Raw genomic sequence first — 14,178 nt, forward strand, 5'->3', positions numbered from 1 at the left:
TGTAGAGGAGTAGAGCTCTGTTTTGTCTCTCTGTGTTGGCCTCTGTTTCAGAGGAGCCCCTATAAATCAATATCACTTCCATCTTTCCCTAGAACCTAGGAGCTGAAAGGATCATCTGGTTGATGAGACTTTAGCCAAGGAGCTGGGAAATCTATGTTCATTTTCCTGCTCTGCTCTAGATTCCTTTACGGCCTTGGATAATATGCTTACTATGATGGGACTCAACTCATGTAAGATGAGCTGTTGGAAATTCAGTCACGTAGGGTCCATAGTCACTGAAGAGAGGAGAATTTTTCCCATCCTAAGGGAGATAAGATGAATCAGCTTCTAAGTGTGCTGGTCCTCTCCCTGTCAACTGCTGAGGGACCCTTGATGTCCAGTTTCGGTAGCCCCAACTTTTAGGTAGCTAAAGCAAGGAGAGAGGAGTCTATGGCTAGTCCCACCTGGAAAACGGAGACAGTAGCACTTCTTCGCTCTATAGTTATGGTGTTATTGGAGCCTGTGAGATGCTTAAAGGAACGGGAAAATAAGGAAAATAAAGATCCTTAATTGCTTTTTAATGAAGACCTGGAGTTTGCCTTGATGTGTTTGGCAAGGATTGCCTCTCCCATTTGGCTGCCGCATGCTGCTGAGCAGCTGCCCACTGCTCAGAGTCCACTATTGCAGTCGCGCTGCGTGCTTGCATTGCCGTTGGCCAAAGCTGCTCCCTGAGGAGGGGTCATCTTTCTTTTACATGTTGGAGGACAGCGTCTATCATGGGAGCCTGCGACAGGCGCGTGGCGTATAGCTAGGAGGGTGTTAAGAAACAGAATAGTTGGTCTCTATCCCTTTTCTGTGCTTTTGCACTCTGCGTTTCAGTCCCTAAGCATGTGCCAAAGAGAAATGCAGAAGGTGTATGACCATGGGCTGGAGATGTGTTGACACTGACTTTAACGGTATATGAACAGGAGTCCATGGACCAGAGCAGTTTGGGGAGCTGGCACCCGTGAGCAGCATTCAGCTGTGTCCCCTGGGGAGTTACCTCCCCTCTGCAAGGAGGGCGAGCCAGGTGGGATCAGTCAGGAGCTCACGGCAGGTTGGGATGGACCGGACACACGTCCTTCCATCAGCATCTTTTGTGTGGGCTTTCTGCTCTGGAAATTCAGGATAATAACAATTAGCTGCTTCCCAGAACCCATGGGCTGATACTTCCCACTTCACCGAGATGTGACGGGACGCTGAAACGCAAACGGTCGTTGACTCAGTGCCCGTTTTCTACTCGCCCTCCCCTCATGGAGTGGTGGCTGATGGCGCTCTCTGTTTTGTCCTCCTGCAGGTTACTCTGGCCAGGACTTCGACTGGGCGGATTACCAGAAGCAGTGCGGAGCGGAGGCAGCGCCTCAGCTGTGCTTTCGAAACGTAAGCTCCGGTTTTCCCTTTGCGTGGCGCTTGCCAATCGGTGCGAAACAGGGCTGCTCGCTGCTCGGCGCTGAACGGCGTGAGCGAGCCTTCAGGGAGGCTCCTCCAGACCAGCGTGAGTCTGTCTTGGAAGGAAGCTGGAGAAGTGTTTCAGATCTCCATCCCTGAAAGATGAAAACTATTACCTTAGTTTTTTCTTTATCTGATCCTTTTAGATTATCTGCTCTTTATCTCTCTCTGATTCTGTACAGCACCTAGCACAAGAAGGATCTGAGCTTACCCTTACGATTAATTCAAATGCTATAAAAAAAAACATAAACCAGATGAAAAAAATCATATGATGTCACCAGGCCCTCTTCACGTTTTGGATGTTTTTTCTTATTTTATATTTAGTTGAATTTTACATTCAACTAAACCAAATGCACTTTAAAAATACAGTTGAAATTGCTGAGCTCAGAGTGTGAGGAGAACCTTGATGAAGCCATGTGGCAGCTCTGCTCTTTGGGGCTGTTCTTGTAGTTCCTTGCTACAGCAGCAGTGATGTGTGAATGAGTTGCACATCATTATGCTGTAGGCCACTATGATTTTGAGCTTCAAAAACAGTTTTTTGCAGGCTGCTTTCCAGCCTTGACAGTCCAGCATGGCTTGATCCTACAGGAGTTCACTGCTTGGGAAGTGAAGCAGTAACCTGCCTTTTCCAAAAACCTGGTGCTCTTATCGATGCTTCCATCAACTGGTAGAAGTCAAGATCCCATCAATAGCTCAGTGATGCCGAAAATCAGCACAGTCTTCTGAAGGGTTTTGCAAAATACAGCAGTGCTGTAAAAGGTGGACTGCTGGTTCCTCTGGGAGTTGCGTAGTCTTTCGCTAGACTACTGTACTGAGTGTCTGCGCTATTTTGGATTTGGAAGGAGGAAGCTTATCCTCACCTAGAGGTTGTGTGCTCCTGTGCAGATGCATTGTGAAGGCCTGAAGACCTGGAGGGCTGTGCTGAAGCGGGGAGAGCTCTGGGTGCAACTCCTCAGGCCATTCCCTGAGCTCTCGGTCTTCCTTGGAGCCTGTCGGAGAGATGTGAGATAGGGCAGAGGAGGTAGATGCTCTCTTACACTGTCCTTCCCGTATGCAGCGTCTCAAGCAGACGCAAGCCTGGGGGACAGCGTGTTAGTGAAGGGCACAGTGGAGACAGTCGCACAAGACACCTACTGCTTTTCCAGCAGGAGAAATTCTGCAGAAATTGTGCATCACTGCAGAATTTGCAGTTTTTCCCACAGCGCGTTGGAAGCTGTGAAGTGGCCAGCCTTCTCCATGCTGGCCCAGAATAAACCTTTGATTAGCACTTGCTGTTGATGAAGTCCAAGGCTCAGCCCCAGCTTCTTGCGTGGTCCACAGAGTCTCACTCAGCAATGAAATCACAGTCAGGATTTCTTTGCCCCATTTCTTTGCCCATGCTATGCAAAATCCTCAAAGGACCTTAAGCTAAGATAGAGGCTCCAAGGAAAGCTGGACAAAGCTGTGTCATTCCAATACACCATGACAATCACCGTGTTTCTTCTTTTCCACTAGAACCCCTCCCTTGTCTTTTTATCTCTTTTTCTCTTTAGTCGAAGTAATGGATCTGTGCTCTCAACACCGGCAGCCTTGAGAGCAGACTCTGTGTAATATTCTCCAAAGATTAAATCAGGTCTAAGAATTTTCTTTCTTTTCTTCTTCTTTTTTTTTTTTCCAAAGCGAACATTCATCAGATGAACATGTGTCTGTTATGCTTTCACTCTCAATAATGCAGTTCTTTGCAGAGAGATGTAATCTTGCCGTTGTCGCTCGTGCAACCTCCCTGGCTGGTCGGTCCATTTGTTTCATGGCTGTGAGTGGCTCTTTGATAGAAGGCTTATTGCGAGCAGATCTTCCACGCAGTACAGCCAGACGTGGTGTTGGAAGTGGATATGCTGTAACTGTTTCCCCGGGGGGGGATATTTAACAGGGAGAGGCAGTTATGAAAGGGATTGACGTGACCAAATGCTTAGTAAAATAAACTCCCAGCTAACTGTTTTGCTATTGATTCTGTATAAATTAGCCTCCAGCACTGAACTGCAATGAAAGGAGCCGGTGTGATGATAAATGACGTTTCCTTGTTAGCCAACATAAAAAGGGTTTAAACAAACTCGGCCTGCTTTTCTGTAGTCCTGCCTATTAGCAGCTTTTACAGGGTGAAGCTGATCTGAATGCTGGGCAGAGTTTGAAACAGTCCGAGCAATGTTTGAGACTAAAAACACACTTTTGGAAGGTCTCCTAATGAAATAAAGGTCGGATCCAAAAGCCTTCAGTCTCATGAATAACTCCCAGTGACTGGTCAAGGTGGAGTCCCCATGGTGCTAGGTGCTGCACAAATAGCAGGAGGATCCTATTTAAATTCGGCATCCAGTTGCTCACAGTGGATTGCTGGATGAGAGAATGGTGTCGTTTGGAGTTGGTGACAATTGTTACCCATCTGAATTATTATTAGGGAGCCAAAATTGCAGTCAAGATAGGGAATCTTTTTGCGTTACTGTGCTACATTTTAGGAATAGTGCTGGTGGGGATACTGGGAAGGGACTGAGCTTAAGTAAAGGGAGAGGGGATTACTGGAAGGGACAGAGGTCAAGCATGGAAGTGGATGAGTTGAGTGTCTTGAGGCTTGGCTTGAGGGAAAGCATGAGATCGCTGGGCTTGTGGGGAAGGTTTTGGGGAGTGTTGTAAGTTCTTGGTGGTCCTTTGAGCCTGGGATCATCTGCAACAGCTGGAACCAGGGGCGCTGGTTCATTATGTTGGTGCTGAGCCATCCTGGCTCTTGGGGGTGCAGAAGGGACTGGGAGAGTCTTCTGCAGGGGTTTGCCAAGGAGCACATTAGCCTAAGACAGCTGTTCCTGCATGATTTGAACTGCAGCTTCTCTCAGGCTCCCAAACTCTTCATAGAGCAGGAGCCAACATATTCTCTCAAGCTCACAACCCCACGTTTTGGTCCTGTGTTTATTATTTGGGCTGATGACCCCTCATTTGGGTACCATTGCTATAACATCTAGCCTGGCTTTGCCTTCACAGGGAAGGAGAGGAGGGGAGTAGGGGCCTCAGATAACCTGTGAAAGATCTGTTTCTTTGATGCTGCATATAAATATACAGAAATACTGTTGTGGCAGTAAACACAACCGGCTCCATCTACACCTACCAACTGCCTGCACGGATGGAGTTATGTACCTAGAGTCTTCAGAGAAGGACCTTGCACACTGAGCATAAAATTCCCCAAGTAGAAAAAGACTGCTTGAACAGGTTACTCAAATTTGTCCAGCATTAGTCAGCCTGGGCAGTTGTGTGAAGAAGTGGGTCAGTGCTTCTCTGGTCTCCTCAGGCAAGATGGGGCGTTTGCTTTAGAAAGTTTCTCTTAGGAAGGCGAGAGATATCCAAGCAGGCCAGATCTGGGAACCCTCTTTGTAATATCCCATCGCCAACAGTGGCCAGCAATCAACATTGCTTCCTCATCTGTTGCTATCATTTATTATTCTTAGGGGTGTCTAAGGAAGGTTCCATTTTGAATCTGGATGCCATGCTAAATTGTTTCTGAGTCAATAGCTTATTTAAAGTTATTCAGTGCTGCAGTGCCATGTTTCAGAGTTGGCCTTTGACTCTTTCAGACATCCTTCAGCCGTGGCTTTACTAAGAACATGAAGCTGGAGGCTGTGAACCCCAGGAACCCTGCAGAGATATGTGTCGCTTCTATCACCTCAGTTAAAGGACGGTTAATGTGGCTTCATCTCGAAGGTATGTGCTGTAAAGGCTTCTTGTCTTCTTTGTGCAATGGTGGGTGTGTGGTTTGCTCAGACTCTATCTTAGTTTTGTCCTCCATCCTCTGCCCGGTACGGTGTTTGTCCTGGATGTTCAGATATCTCATGGTACTTGCACATACCTGTGCAAGTGTGCAAGGACAGCCCTGTAAGGATGCATCGAAGGTCAGGGAATGGCTTTGTCTACAGTGGATACAGGAGCTTCAGTTTGCCTCTGAAGTTGGTGGTAATTGGATCCACATTCCCTACAAATACAATATGCTTCTTTGCTTTCTTTGGAGAACCGTGAAAATATCAAAGGCACTTTTGGTGGACCATAGTCCTGCCCATGGCCAAACTCTGTAAAATCTGTGCTGTTGCCTGTTGATGAGTCCAAAAGGCGGCTGTGCTGTCCCTTGTGCTGCCAGCCCCAGGCAACATCTTGCTGCAAGACGGACTAGGTGCTGGGATCTGCCGGGTCTGATGCCCAAATGGGGATGGGGAGAACAAGCCCGTGCAGGGCGCCGGGTTGCAGCAGTGTCCTGCAGAGAACAGAATCAAAAAGAAATGGAGCCAGTCTTCCTTTGCCAAACTCAGCGGTACCTGTATGCACTTGGTGTGGGAGTAAGGAAAGGAGCCACCCAGGTGTTCTCTATTGGCTCGTAGGATCAGTATTTTGGCTGATGAGTAATCCTCCTAAAGTGGATTAAAGATGGGCTGCTGTCAGGATTGTTTCTGTTACAGCAATGTGAACCCTCATTCTCATAGATTCATGCAAGCTTATTTGGGCCCTTCTGGAGGAAAACAGTTAGGAAGGGGTTAATGGGGACTTGTACGTGCCATAGTCAAGCACAGGATTTCAGGAAAGGGCATGTTTTCTTTATGGGGCTTAGGGCAAGGGGTGATGGCGCAGATCCATGTGAGCTGAAGTCTCCTGATCTGCGCAAAAAGCCCATCTCCCTGCTCCGCAAGGAGCTCGGCTGTCAGGGTTTCGGGGCCGGGAAGGCAGTGAAAGTCAGATTGCCAATAGCCGTATTGCTTCGTCCTCACCTGGTACAGGGGAGTTACTCTTCCCTATAATATCACACTGCATTGATCATAAAAACCCAAGAAGTATTTCCGCATCCGATAACATGCAATGCAGTCTGTGCAAGAGGAAGGACCTCTAGTTAGAGCCCTTAAAGTTAGTAAAAACATTGGCGTGGAGCCCAAATTACCACATCTGTGCTAATAGCTCACTCTGAAGTATAACAGAGACAGCTATTCCGTGGAGTTTGCCTCTAGAAAAGCAGCATTATGCAGCAGACAAGGATCTCCCGGCGCCTCCGTGCTGAATCCGCTCCTCAGAGCTTTATAACTCCATTGCCACCGAAAGAGAGCTTCCTCCTGATCGAAAACTTGGCAAGAGAGGGCTTGAGGCAAAATCACTCGGGCTGCTGTGCTGTTGCAGTGGAGCCCCACGGTTTGGGGCAGCTGCAGTTTGGCTGCCGAGCTCCAGGGAAAGCCGAGCTCCGGGCACGTGCCTGGGTGCAGCAGGGGTGGAGAGCGCAGGACAACTGGGTTTTCTTCTGCCTTCAGGCTTGAGGTAGCTTATTCTACTCGACAGCCTGGTCTGGACACTTAGCAATTTTTTTGTGGTTAAGATCTGGAATCCACATTTGTCTGAAATATGGTTCTGTTGTTGAATTTGCACCCGCTTTCTTGTGGACTCTGGCCCATTGTGGCAACTCCTCTTCTTCAATGGCCAGGTTCCTTCACTTTCAGTGTTCAGATTTTATGGAGCTTGGGAATCCTTTATACTTTTTTTAAGCTGTAATATTTTTAAAGGGGCTCAGTGTTCACTAAACTCTTGTCCGTTGTAGTCAGTAGGAAGTACTGTTTCTTGGGTCTTTAAATCAACTAGTCCTCTCATATCCTGGATGAGGACAAGAAGGCCACACGCCCCCATCTCGCTCCCTTCCCTTCATGTCTTTCTCCCTACTTTTTGTCTTCTAATTTTTTTTTTAAGTGTGTTTTTTGCAACTTGTCGTAAAAATCCTGTGTGCATCTCTTTGTCTTTTGAGTTCTGATGTATCGCTGCTTTGCATTTGTTTTATAGCTCAGTATTGGGAATTGAATGATCTGTTGTAAAAGGAAAAGATGCAAAATACTGCAGAAATAAAAAGAAAAGGTATCTTGGCTGCTGTTGGAATTATTGACTATAGAAGGAACAGTTAGGCTAAAACGAGGCATACAGAAAAAAAAACCCAAAAAACTCCTGCTTGCAAAGTTATAAAATAAATGTGGCTTGGTCTATGGCATGTTACTTTTACTCCATTAATACACTATTATTTGTAACTGATTATTTATATTCTGGTAGCAGCAAGACACCCCAGCTACCATGGGAGCTCCATTGCTCAAGTCCTCGGGTCCCACCATTTATCATGCCTCCGGCTGAAGCCTTCATTGTTGTCCTCCCTGTTTCGCTGTTTGACGGCCCAAATGGCAGCCATAAAACAGGCTGCAGTAGTTAAGCAGCATCGAGTTAGACATGAGAGAACATTGCTTAATAAATCACTCTTTGTACAGTAGCAAAACTCTGTAAACTTCAGGGCGAGCATTTAATGAGCAGCAGTATAGTTCCCCTGTGGTGGTAAAGAAGCACAGGGCTGATACAAGGCTTTGCGCGTCCCATCACTTTCTGCTACTTTATTACTCATCATCTGCATTGTTAATTTTTAGTGGTTCATTTTAGATTTTAAAGCTGGAACTTTCTGCTTTGAATTTATGCAAGTTGTAATGTACGCTCACTGTGCACACTAGGAATTTGAGGAAAGCTCTCTTGTTAATCACTTCTCCAGAGAGGTTTTCCATAATACTCCCTTTAATCGTTTTTCAGAATTGCTGCTCTAGTCTGTCCATCATGTAAGATTTGTAACAGGAGATGGAAATTTTACTCACTCTATTTTCAGTGTCTGTGTTTTCTGCTTTTCTGTTTAACCTCACAAGTCTCATGGACATTTCTTGGTGTGGGAAGACAGCAGTGTAAAATGCAGCAATTTAATGAGTTTCAAACAAGCTGTTTTCCGGTTATATGAATGAGACCAAATGGAGCAGTTAGATGTTGGAAGTAGAAGGCTAGATTATCAATTGCTAAAGGGAAGAAGGATTGCCATGGAGGCTAGAGAAGATGTGAGTATGCCCTACAGGAGAGGCACAGTGGTGTTGTAGGAGAAGAGAATAAACATTATGGTGCTTCCATGGTCATGAGAGTGGCTGCAGTCATAAACTTTAAAAATATCGTGTCTATTATTGTTTGTAAGCAGAAAAGTACATTTGATTTGTTTGTTGGGCCAGAACAGCACCATGGAAGTTGTGATAATGAAAATAGTGTATTTTGTGGTGGATTGTGGAGTTAGAAGTTGTTTTTCCTGGAGAGCATAGCTTCCATCAGGTTTAAGCCGGGCAATGACCACTTGGTATTTTCAGATGGAGGGAAATGGTTGTCCAGGGAATGCCAGCTGCTAAAAATCTTTCTTTACGTTGTGGTTCATCCTGCTCAAATGGGCAGGTTGTGCCCATCACGTGCCTTCATGCCTTCTTCCTTCCTTCCCCATATCCCAGTGAAACCGGGACTATACCTTCGAGGTATGATACATGAGCAGGATGCAGGGCTCAGAGCATTACCGTGAAGACGTCCATACATCTCTGCAGACTGCGCGATTTCATTTTTGTCGTTGTTTGCTCCAGAGTTGTGAGCACCAGCACCTATTTTTGTGCCGCCTTTGGGTTTTCTCATGATCTCACACTCTCAGAACATAGGAAGTTCATTACCAGTGACGAGACTCAACCGAATGCTGCAGCTCAGCCTGGATGCCGTTCCCATCACAAAGTTCAATTGTGAACTTTGATGAACGTTCATTAGCGGAAGTTCCCTGTAGTCATCTAGCTGAGCACAGTCAAACACTGCTGCATTAAGCAGGAGGCAAAGATGCTGTAGAAGATGTAAAGTGAAGATGCTGGAGGGGAAGCGGCTGATCTGTTGGCCTCTTTTATTAGGAGATTGTCCTGTGCCATCACTGGAGCCATGGGTCCCAGTGTGGGAATGGCAGATGGGGGTGAACTTCCTGACCAGGCTGTGCCAGCACAGACAGACTCAAACTGGTGTAATTAAATGGTATCTTGACTCAGGACCCACAGTTGGTCCCAAAAGCCTTTGAAGCCTGGGAATATTTCCATTTGCTTCAGTGGGCTTTGAGTGTGACCCACAAAAGCCAAGACAGACAGTGTCTTCTAAAACAGACATAATCACCAAACCGGAAGAGATTGGCTCTAGGCAGAGATTTTTCGATTGGATTTTGGAGTCAGTGTTTTGCCGGAGGACTTAGTGATCCTATCCAGATTAGGATTTTAATGCTGCCCTCGTTGTGTGATCAGCTCACTTTTCATGTCCAGTGAGGAGCCCTAGCAGAAGTCCTGGCACCTTTAGAGTGGCCATCTCCCACCTTCAAAGGCAGTGACTCAAGGGCAGAGCTGCGCAGACAAGTGTTGGTGGGGCAGTGGGTGCATAAAAGCCTGTCCCATCATCTGCTGTTCTGGTGGGATCCATGTGCGTGCTTGTACCAGTATGAACAGTCCTCCAACTGGCTTCTGCTAACTTGCTCATCGATCTCTACTCCAAAACCAAGGTGTCAGTCAGGGTGTCCTGTTGAAAGACATGGGGAAAATCATGCATCTCTGACCTCACTGGCTTTTGGCTGCTTCACTATGCACCCTTAATCTGCTTCTCATGCGGGTTTTCTCTGGAATCACACTGCACTGTAAATGCAACAGCCTTATCATTGCTGTCTGCGCCAAATTGAAGATGAAATGATGCCTGATTTTGATGCAGGGAAGCAGATTTATTTTTACGTGTTCCATCATTTTGCCTCCCTTGGTTCATGATGGATGTTTGAATGGTGCCGAGCTCAGTATTCCCATGTCTGAACTGCATTATAAATTTGTGTTTATAGGTTTACAGATGCCCTCTCCAGAGTACATAGTTGATGTAGAGTCTATGGACATTTTCCCAGTTGGCTGGTGTGAAGCGAATGCTTATAACCTAACTCCACCACACAAAGCTGTTTGTAAGTACATGGAAGCTTCAAACAGAATAGATGGTGTTTCAACAGATTTATCGGGAAGTTTGTCTTATGTCTATAATCCAGTCCTTGAAACTACCAACCTAACCAGTAAGCAAACTAGTAATCAGTCTGTAACTGTACTGTAATAACTAGTAACAAACCTAATTACTGACCCAGCTCCACACCTGTGGTATTGCCTAATTTTTACTTGTCTATGTGGTCAGTCCCTCTAAAAATGGAATTGTTTGCTTTGGGAAAGGCTCCTGTGTGGTTTGGGATCGCCTAATGTGGCTTGTGGGTTTGCAACGGGGTTGTAAGCATGCAAGCAGGGTTTGTGGCGCTGAGCCACATTCCTCAAGCAGTGCTCCTGAGCATCTCTACAGCAGAGCATGGGCCGTTTGGGACACGTAACAGAGGGGACTGATGGGCAGGTATAGTTCAGGATTATCCAAGGCAGGGGAGTGAATTAGGAATGCAGGACCGGGAATCAGAAAAAAAAATAAAATTGAATACAGTGTATAGAGGTCATCTAGGTGCTCCCCCTCCAAGACAGATCAGCTCCACCTAGACTGAGAAATGTTCATGTGGCCTCCTATGATGGAGTTTCTACCTCTTCGCAGGTGATGTGTACTGTTATTTTGCTGCTCTTATCAGTCCAAAGATTTTCCTAGCATTTAACTTAGCTCTCTTTTGACACAATTAAGCCTGTCATGTCTTGTCCTACCTCCAATGGATATGAAGACCAATTTCTTTCTTTTCCATTTGCATTTGAAGGCTGCTCGTGACTGTTCCCTCGGTACAGCGTAGTCCTAGGTGAGAGGAGACCTGTAGGTTGCTGGGAGGACGCAGTCAAGCCCATAACTCATCTAAGAGCTCTGGAAAAATTCACCTTGAGCTTGTACAACGAGGCTGAGACAGTGGTAGGGCATCCCAAGGAGATTCAGGGCAGCTCTTCAGAGTTGCCTTTCCACCGGGGAGCAACGTCACTGCATGAGACAGCATGGACCTGGCTTGTGCCAGAAGTGCAAAACCAGGCTAGCAGAGGAGGACCCGAACCTGCAAGGAGCTGTGGGAGAGAGACAAGCTTGAAAATCAGGAGTGCAGGAAGGGAGAGTGGCCACGGGCTCCCCACGGCCCTGGTCGGGACTCGCCGGCTGAGATTCGGTGGCTCGGCGCTCTCCCGTTCATCACAGAGCCTGTCCAACCCTGATCTCAAGCCACCAGCTGAAAAATTATCCTCGCTGTTTATATTACTTAACATCTGAAAGGCAAATTTTAAAATGTGTCAGCCCTTTTGAAGAGTTAAATATGCTTATGTTAAAAATCAGGCAGCCGGGGCCTAATTTGGGAGACTACTGCTATGGCAACATTATGCAGCCTTATCGCAATTTATAGCTGAAGATAAATTGTGCTGGAGGTAATCATGCTCGTAAAATATAATCTTATCCATATGTGTTTCTGTATGGAAAAAAATTTGTGTTTTTATTTTAATTTTTTTTATACAGATCCCATAAAACACAATATTAGCATTCTGGAGGAAAGATTAAATGTGCTATTACATCTTTAAAGCAGGTTTTAATGATGTAGTGACTTACTTAAAAATAAAAAAGATGACGATAGTAATTAAGTACCATTTAATTCTGTTAAAAGTTATTTTCTAGTCGGTGCATTTATGCAGCTTTTTGTATATTACGGTGTACTTTTTAGGACAGAGAACCACAAAACTATTTTTTCTTCCTTTTTTAATTTTTGCAGTACGAAAGAAGAGAAGGATTGCAGTTGTGCAACCAGAAAAACAGTAAGTTTGGGGTTTTTCTAGGGTGATATTTTTACAGTGATGAATCAGGTCTGCTAAGGGAGATAATACACCACAGCTGAGTGACTTTGCTAACTACAGCCCAGATGTTGCAGCAGAATCGGCACAGTGGTTCCTTTAAATCTAAAATATTTGTGAGTGTATTAGAAGCTCTTTGTAATAGAAATTTCGTACTAGTTGGGACTGTGTAGCCAGTATCCAGTCTCCGGTGGCCAGTAAGGGATGCTTAGGGAAGTGTCTACCAGGAGGGCATTTCCCTATCCTCCAGTATCTTCCAGAGCCCTTCCAGTTTCCAGAAACCAAAATTTAAGGGACTTGAGTTAGTGGGTGAAAATATTTGCAGTTTAGAGGGCTAAAGCACACCAGCTGGAGTGCATTTACGAAGGAGAGGTGAATTTTGCTCCGTGGCTGGAATACGCAGTCCCTGGGCTATGAGGAGTGGTGGAGGTAGGGCTGTGTTCAGAGTATCTCTGTGCTTTGCTCCTGGCGGATTTGGGGCACCTCCTGAGTCCAGCGGGAAACCTGAACGGCTCCGGTTGTGCCCCCTTGCCCAGGCTCACGCTATTCAACGTGCTGAATTGTTGTTTCACAGGTTACCATCCACAGTGCCTGTTGAGAAAATACCTCATGACCTCTGCCCGGTTCCTCAGCCAGACACGACAGGTAAGGCACCAGCCGGGTCCGCTCCTCGTTTCGAGGTGGAGTTGCCTGTAGAGAGGGGGACAACCCCAAAGAGCATGTCCTGTGGGAAGGGAGACAGCCAAGGCCAAATCCTCTGGGGGTGTAAGGTGGTGTAGACCCACAAACAGTGGGTTTCTCTGATTTATGCCGTGTGAGGTCTGGTCCTCTGTGTGTGAGTGTTGTGTCTTGCTTGGGTTACCTGGGCTTCCCTGCAGCTTGCCCAGTTCAGCTAATGATATGATGGCCGGACTAATGAAGTGGAAATGGATGCACCTTTTTAATTGGCATCCGTGAAATTGCTTATGCCAGAACTTAATGCGCCACCACATTAGCATCATGACTGTGTGCTGTGGCCGCTGCTTCAGCTAAAGGTAAATTTTTCTCCCCTTTAGTGATGGCAGGGGGTTCTGAGAGGGCAATATTCATCCAGTTAATTGCATCGACACTGCAGGAGTGGCAGGATTTAACTCACCTTACTGCAGCAGTCTGCAAGACACGCACCTGCATCCCAGCCAACATCCCAGGGCCCCGTTACAGGCAGATGGAGAGAAACAGGCTCTTTCTAGGTATGATCATCTGAGCTATTGTGGACAACCACCTGGCCGGCACATGAACCACATCTGGAAGTACCTGCTTCTCTCCATGGACTATAAAGGAGCCCAGGGTGATTAGCCCAGATCCAGAAAACTGCTCTGTAGACCCATGTTGGGTCAGATGAATGGCACCTCAGTACTTACCTAGTTAGACAGTAGCTGAACAGGGGATTGTAGAGCCCTTCACCTAAATTTCCTTCCTGAGTCGCTTCCATATCTGTGAGAAGCAGATAATATGTTCCCTGTCTGCTGAGTTGCAATCGAGTTGCTCATATACGCCTGCAATGTGAGTTATGAAAGAGCCTCAGGTCACGTTATGAATGAAATCCCATCCTGATTCTCCTTCAGTAGGACGTGCGGCCAGAGCAGTTGGTATTAAAAGCAATAGCTCTTCCCATGTTGGATGGATTCGAGTAGCAGAGGCTTCTGTACCTGCCATCTCAGGGAAGACTTTTCGTGTCCCCTTTCCTCTTCTTTCCTACATCTAGGAGGGAGAAGAAGTGCCCTTGATTTGCTGTACAAAAGTGCTGAGCGCACATCAACGTTGCTTTCTCCTTGCAGGCACCATCAATGGGAGATACTGCTGCCCCCAGCTCTACATCAACCACCGCTGCTTCTCAGGTCCATATTTAAACAAAGGCAGAATAGCAGAGCTACCTCAGTCTGTCGGGCCTGGCAAGTGTGTGCTTGTCCTTAAAGAGGTACGGCTCAGCTACTTTTTGGGGGGATTTCAGGGGAAAATGTGAGACATGGGTTGCAAGGCCCAGGATGTAAAAAGGAGGTACCTAGAATTGTCC

The 14,178-nt window shown here is 46.4% G+C and overlaps 1 protein-coding gene across 1 annotated transcript in view; it reads left to right on the forward strand.

Annotated features, from left to right (window-relative positions):
• The window catches only part of SFMBT2 (Scm like with four mbt domains 2), a 97,894-nt gene that overhangs the window by 61,232 nt on the left and 22,484 nt on the right, over positions 1-14,178 (forward strand). The window contains exons 9-14 of the mRNA XM_067289986.1: positions 1,316-1,398; positions 5,061-5,187; positions 10,181-10,294; positions 12,047-12,089; positions 12,700-12,770; positions 13,943-14,082. Of these exons, the coding sequence (XP_067146087.1) occupies positions 1,316-1,398; positions 5,061-5,187; positions 10,181-10,294; positions 12,047-12,089; positions 12,700-12,770; positions 13,943-14,082 (578 nt within the window). The remainder of the gene's footprint in view (positions 1-1,315; positions 1,399-5,060; positions 5,188-10,180; positions 10,295-12,046; positions 12,090-12,699; positions 12,771-13,942; positions 14,083-14,178) is intronic.

The sequence above is a fragment of the Apteryx mantelli genome, chromosome 1, assembly GCF_036417845.1.
Source record: "Apteryx mantelli isolate bAptMan1 chromosome 1, bAptMan1.hap1, whole genome shotgun sequence".
In the NCBI taxonomy this organism is placed as follows: domain Eukaryota; kingdom Metazoa; phylum Chordata; class Aves; order Apterygiformes; family Apterygidae; genus Apteryx; species Apteryx mantelli.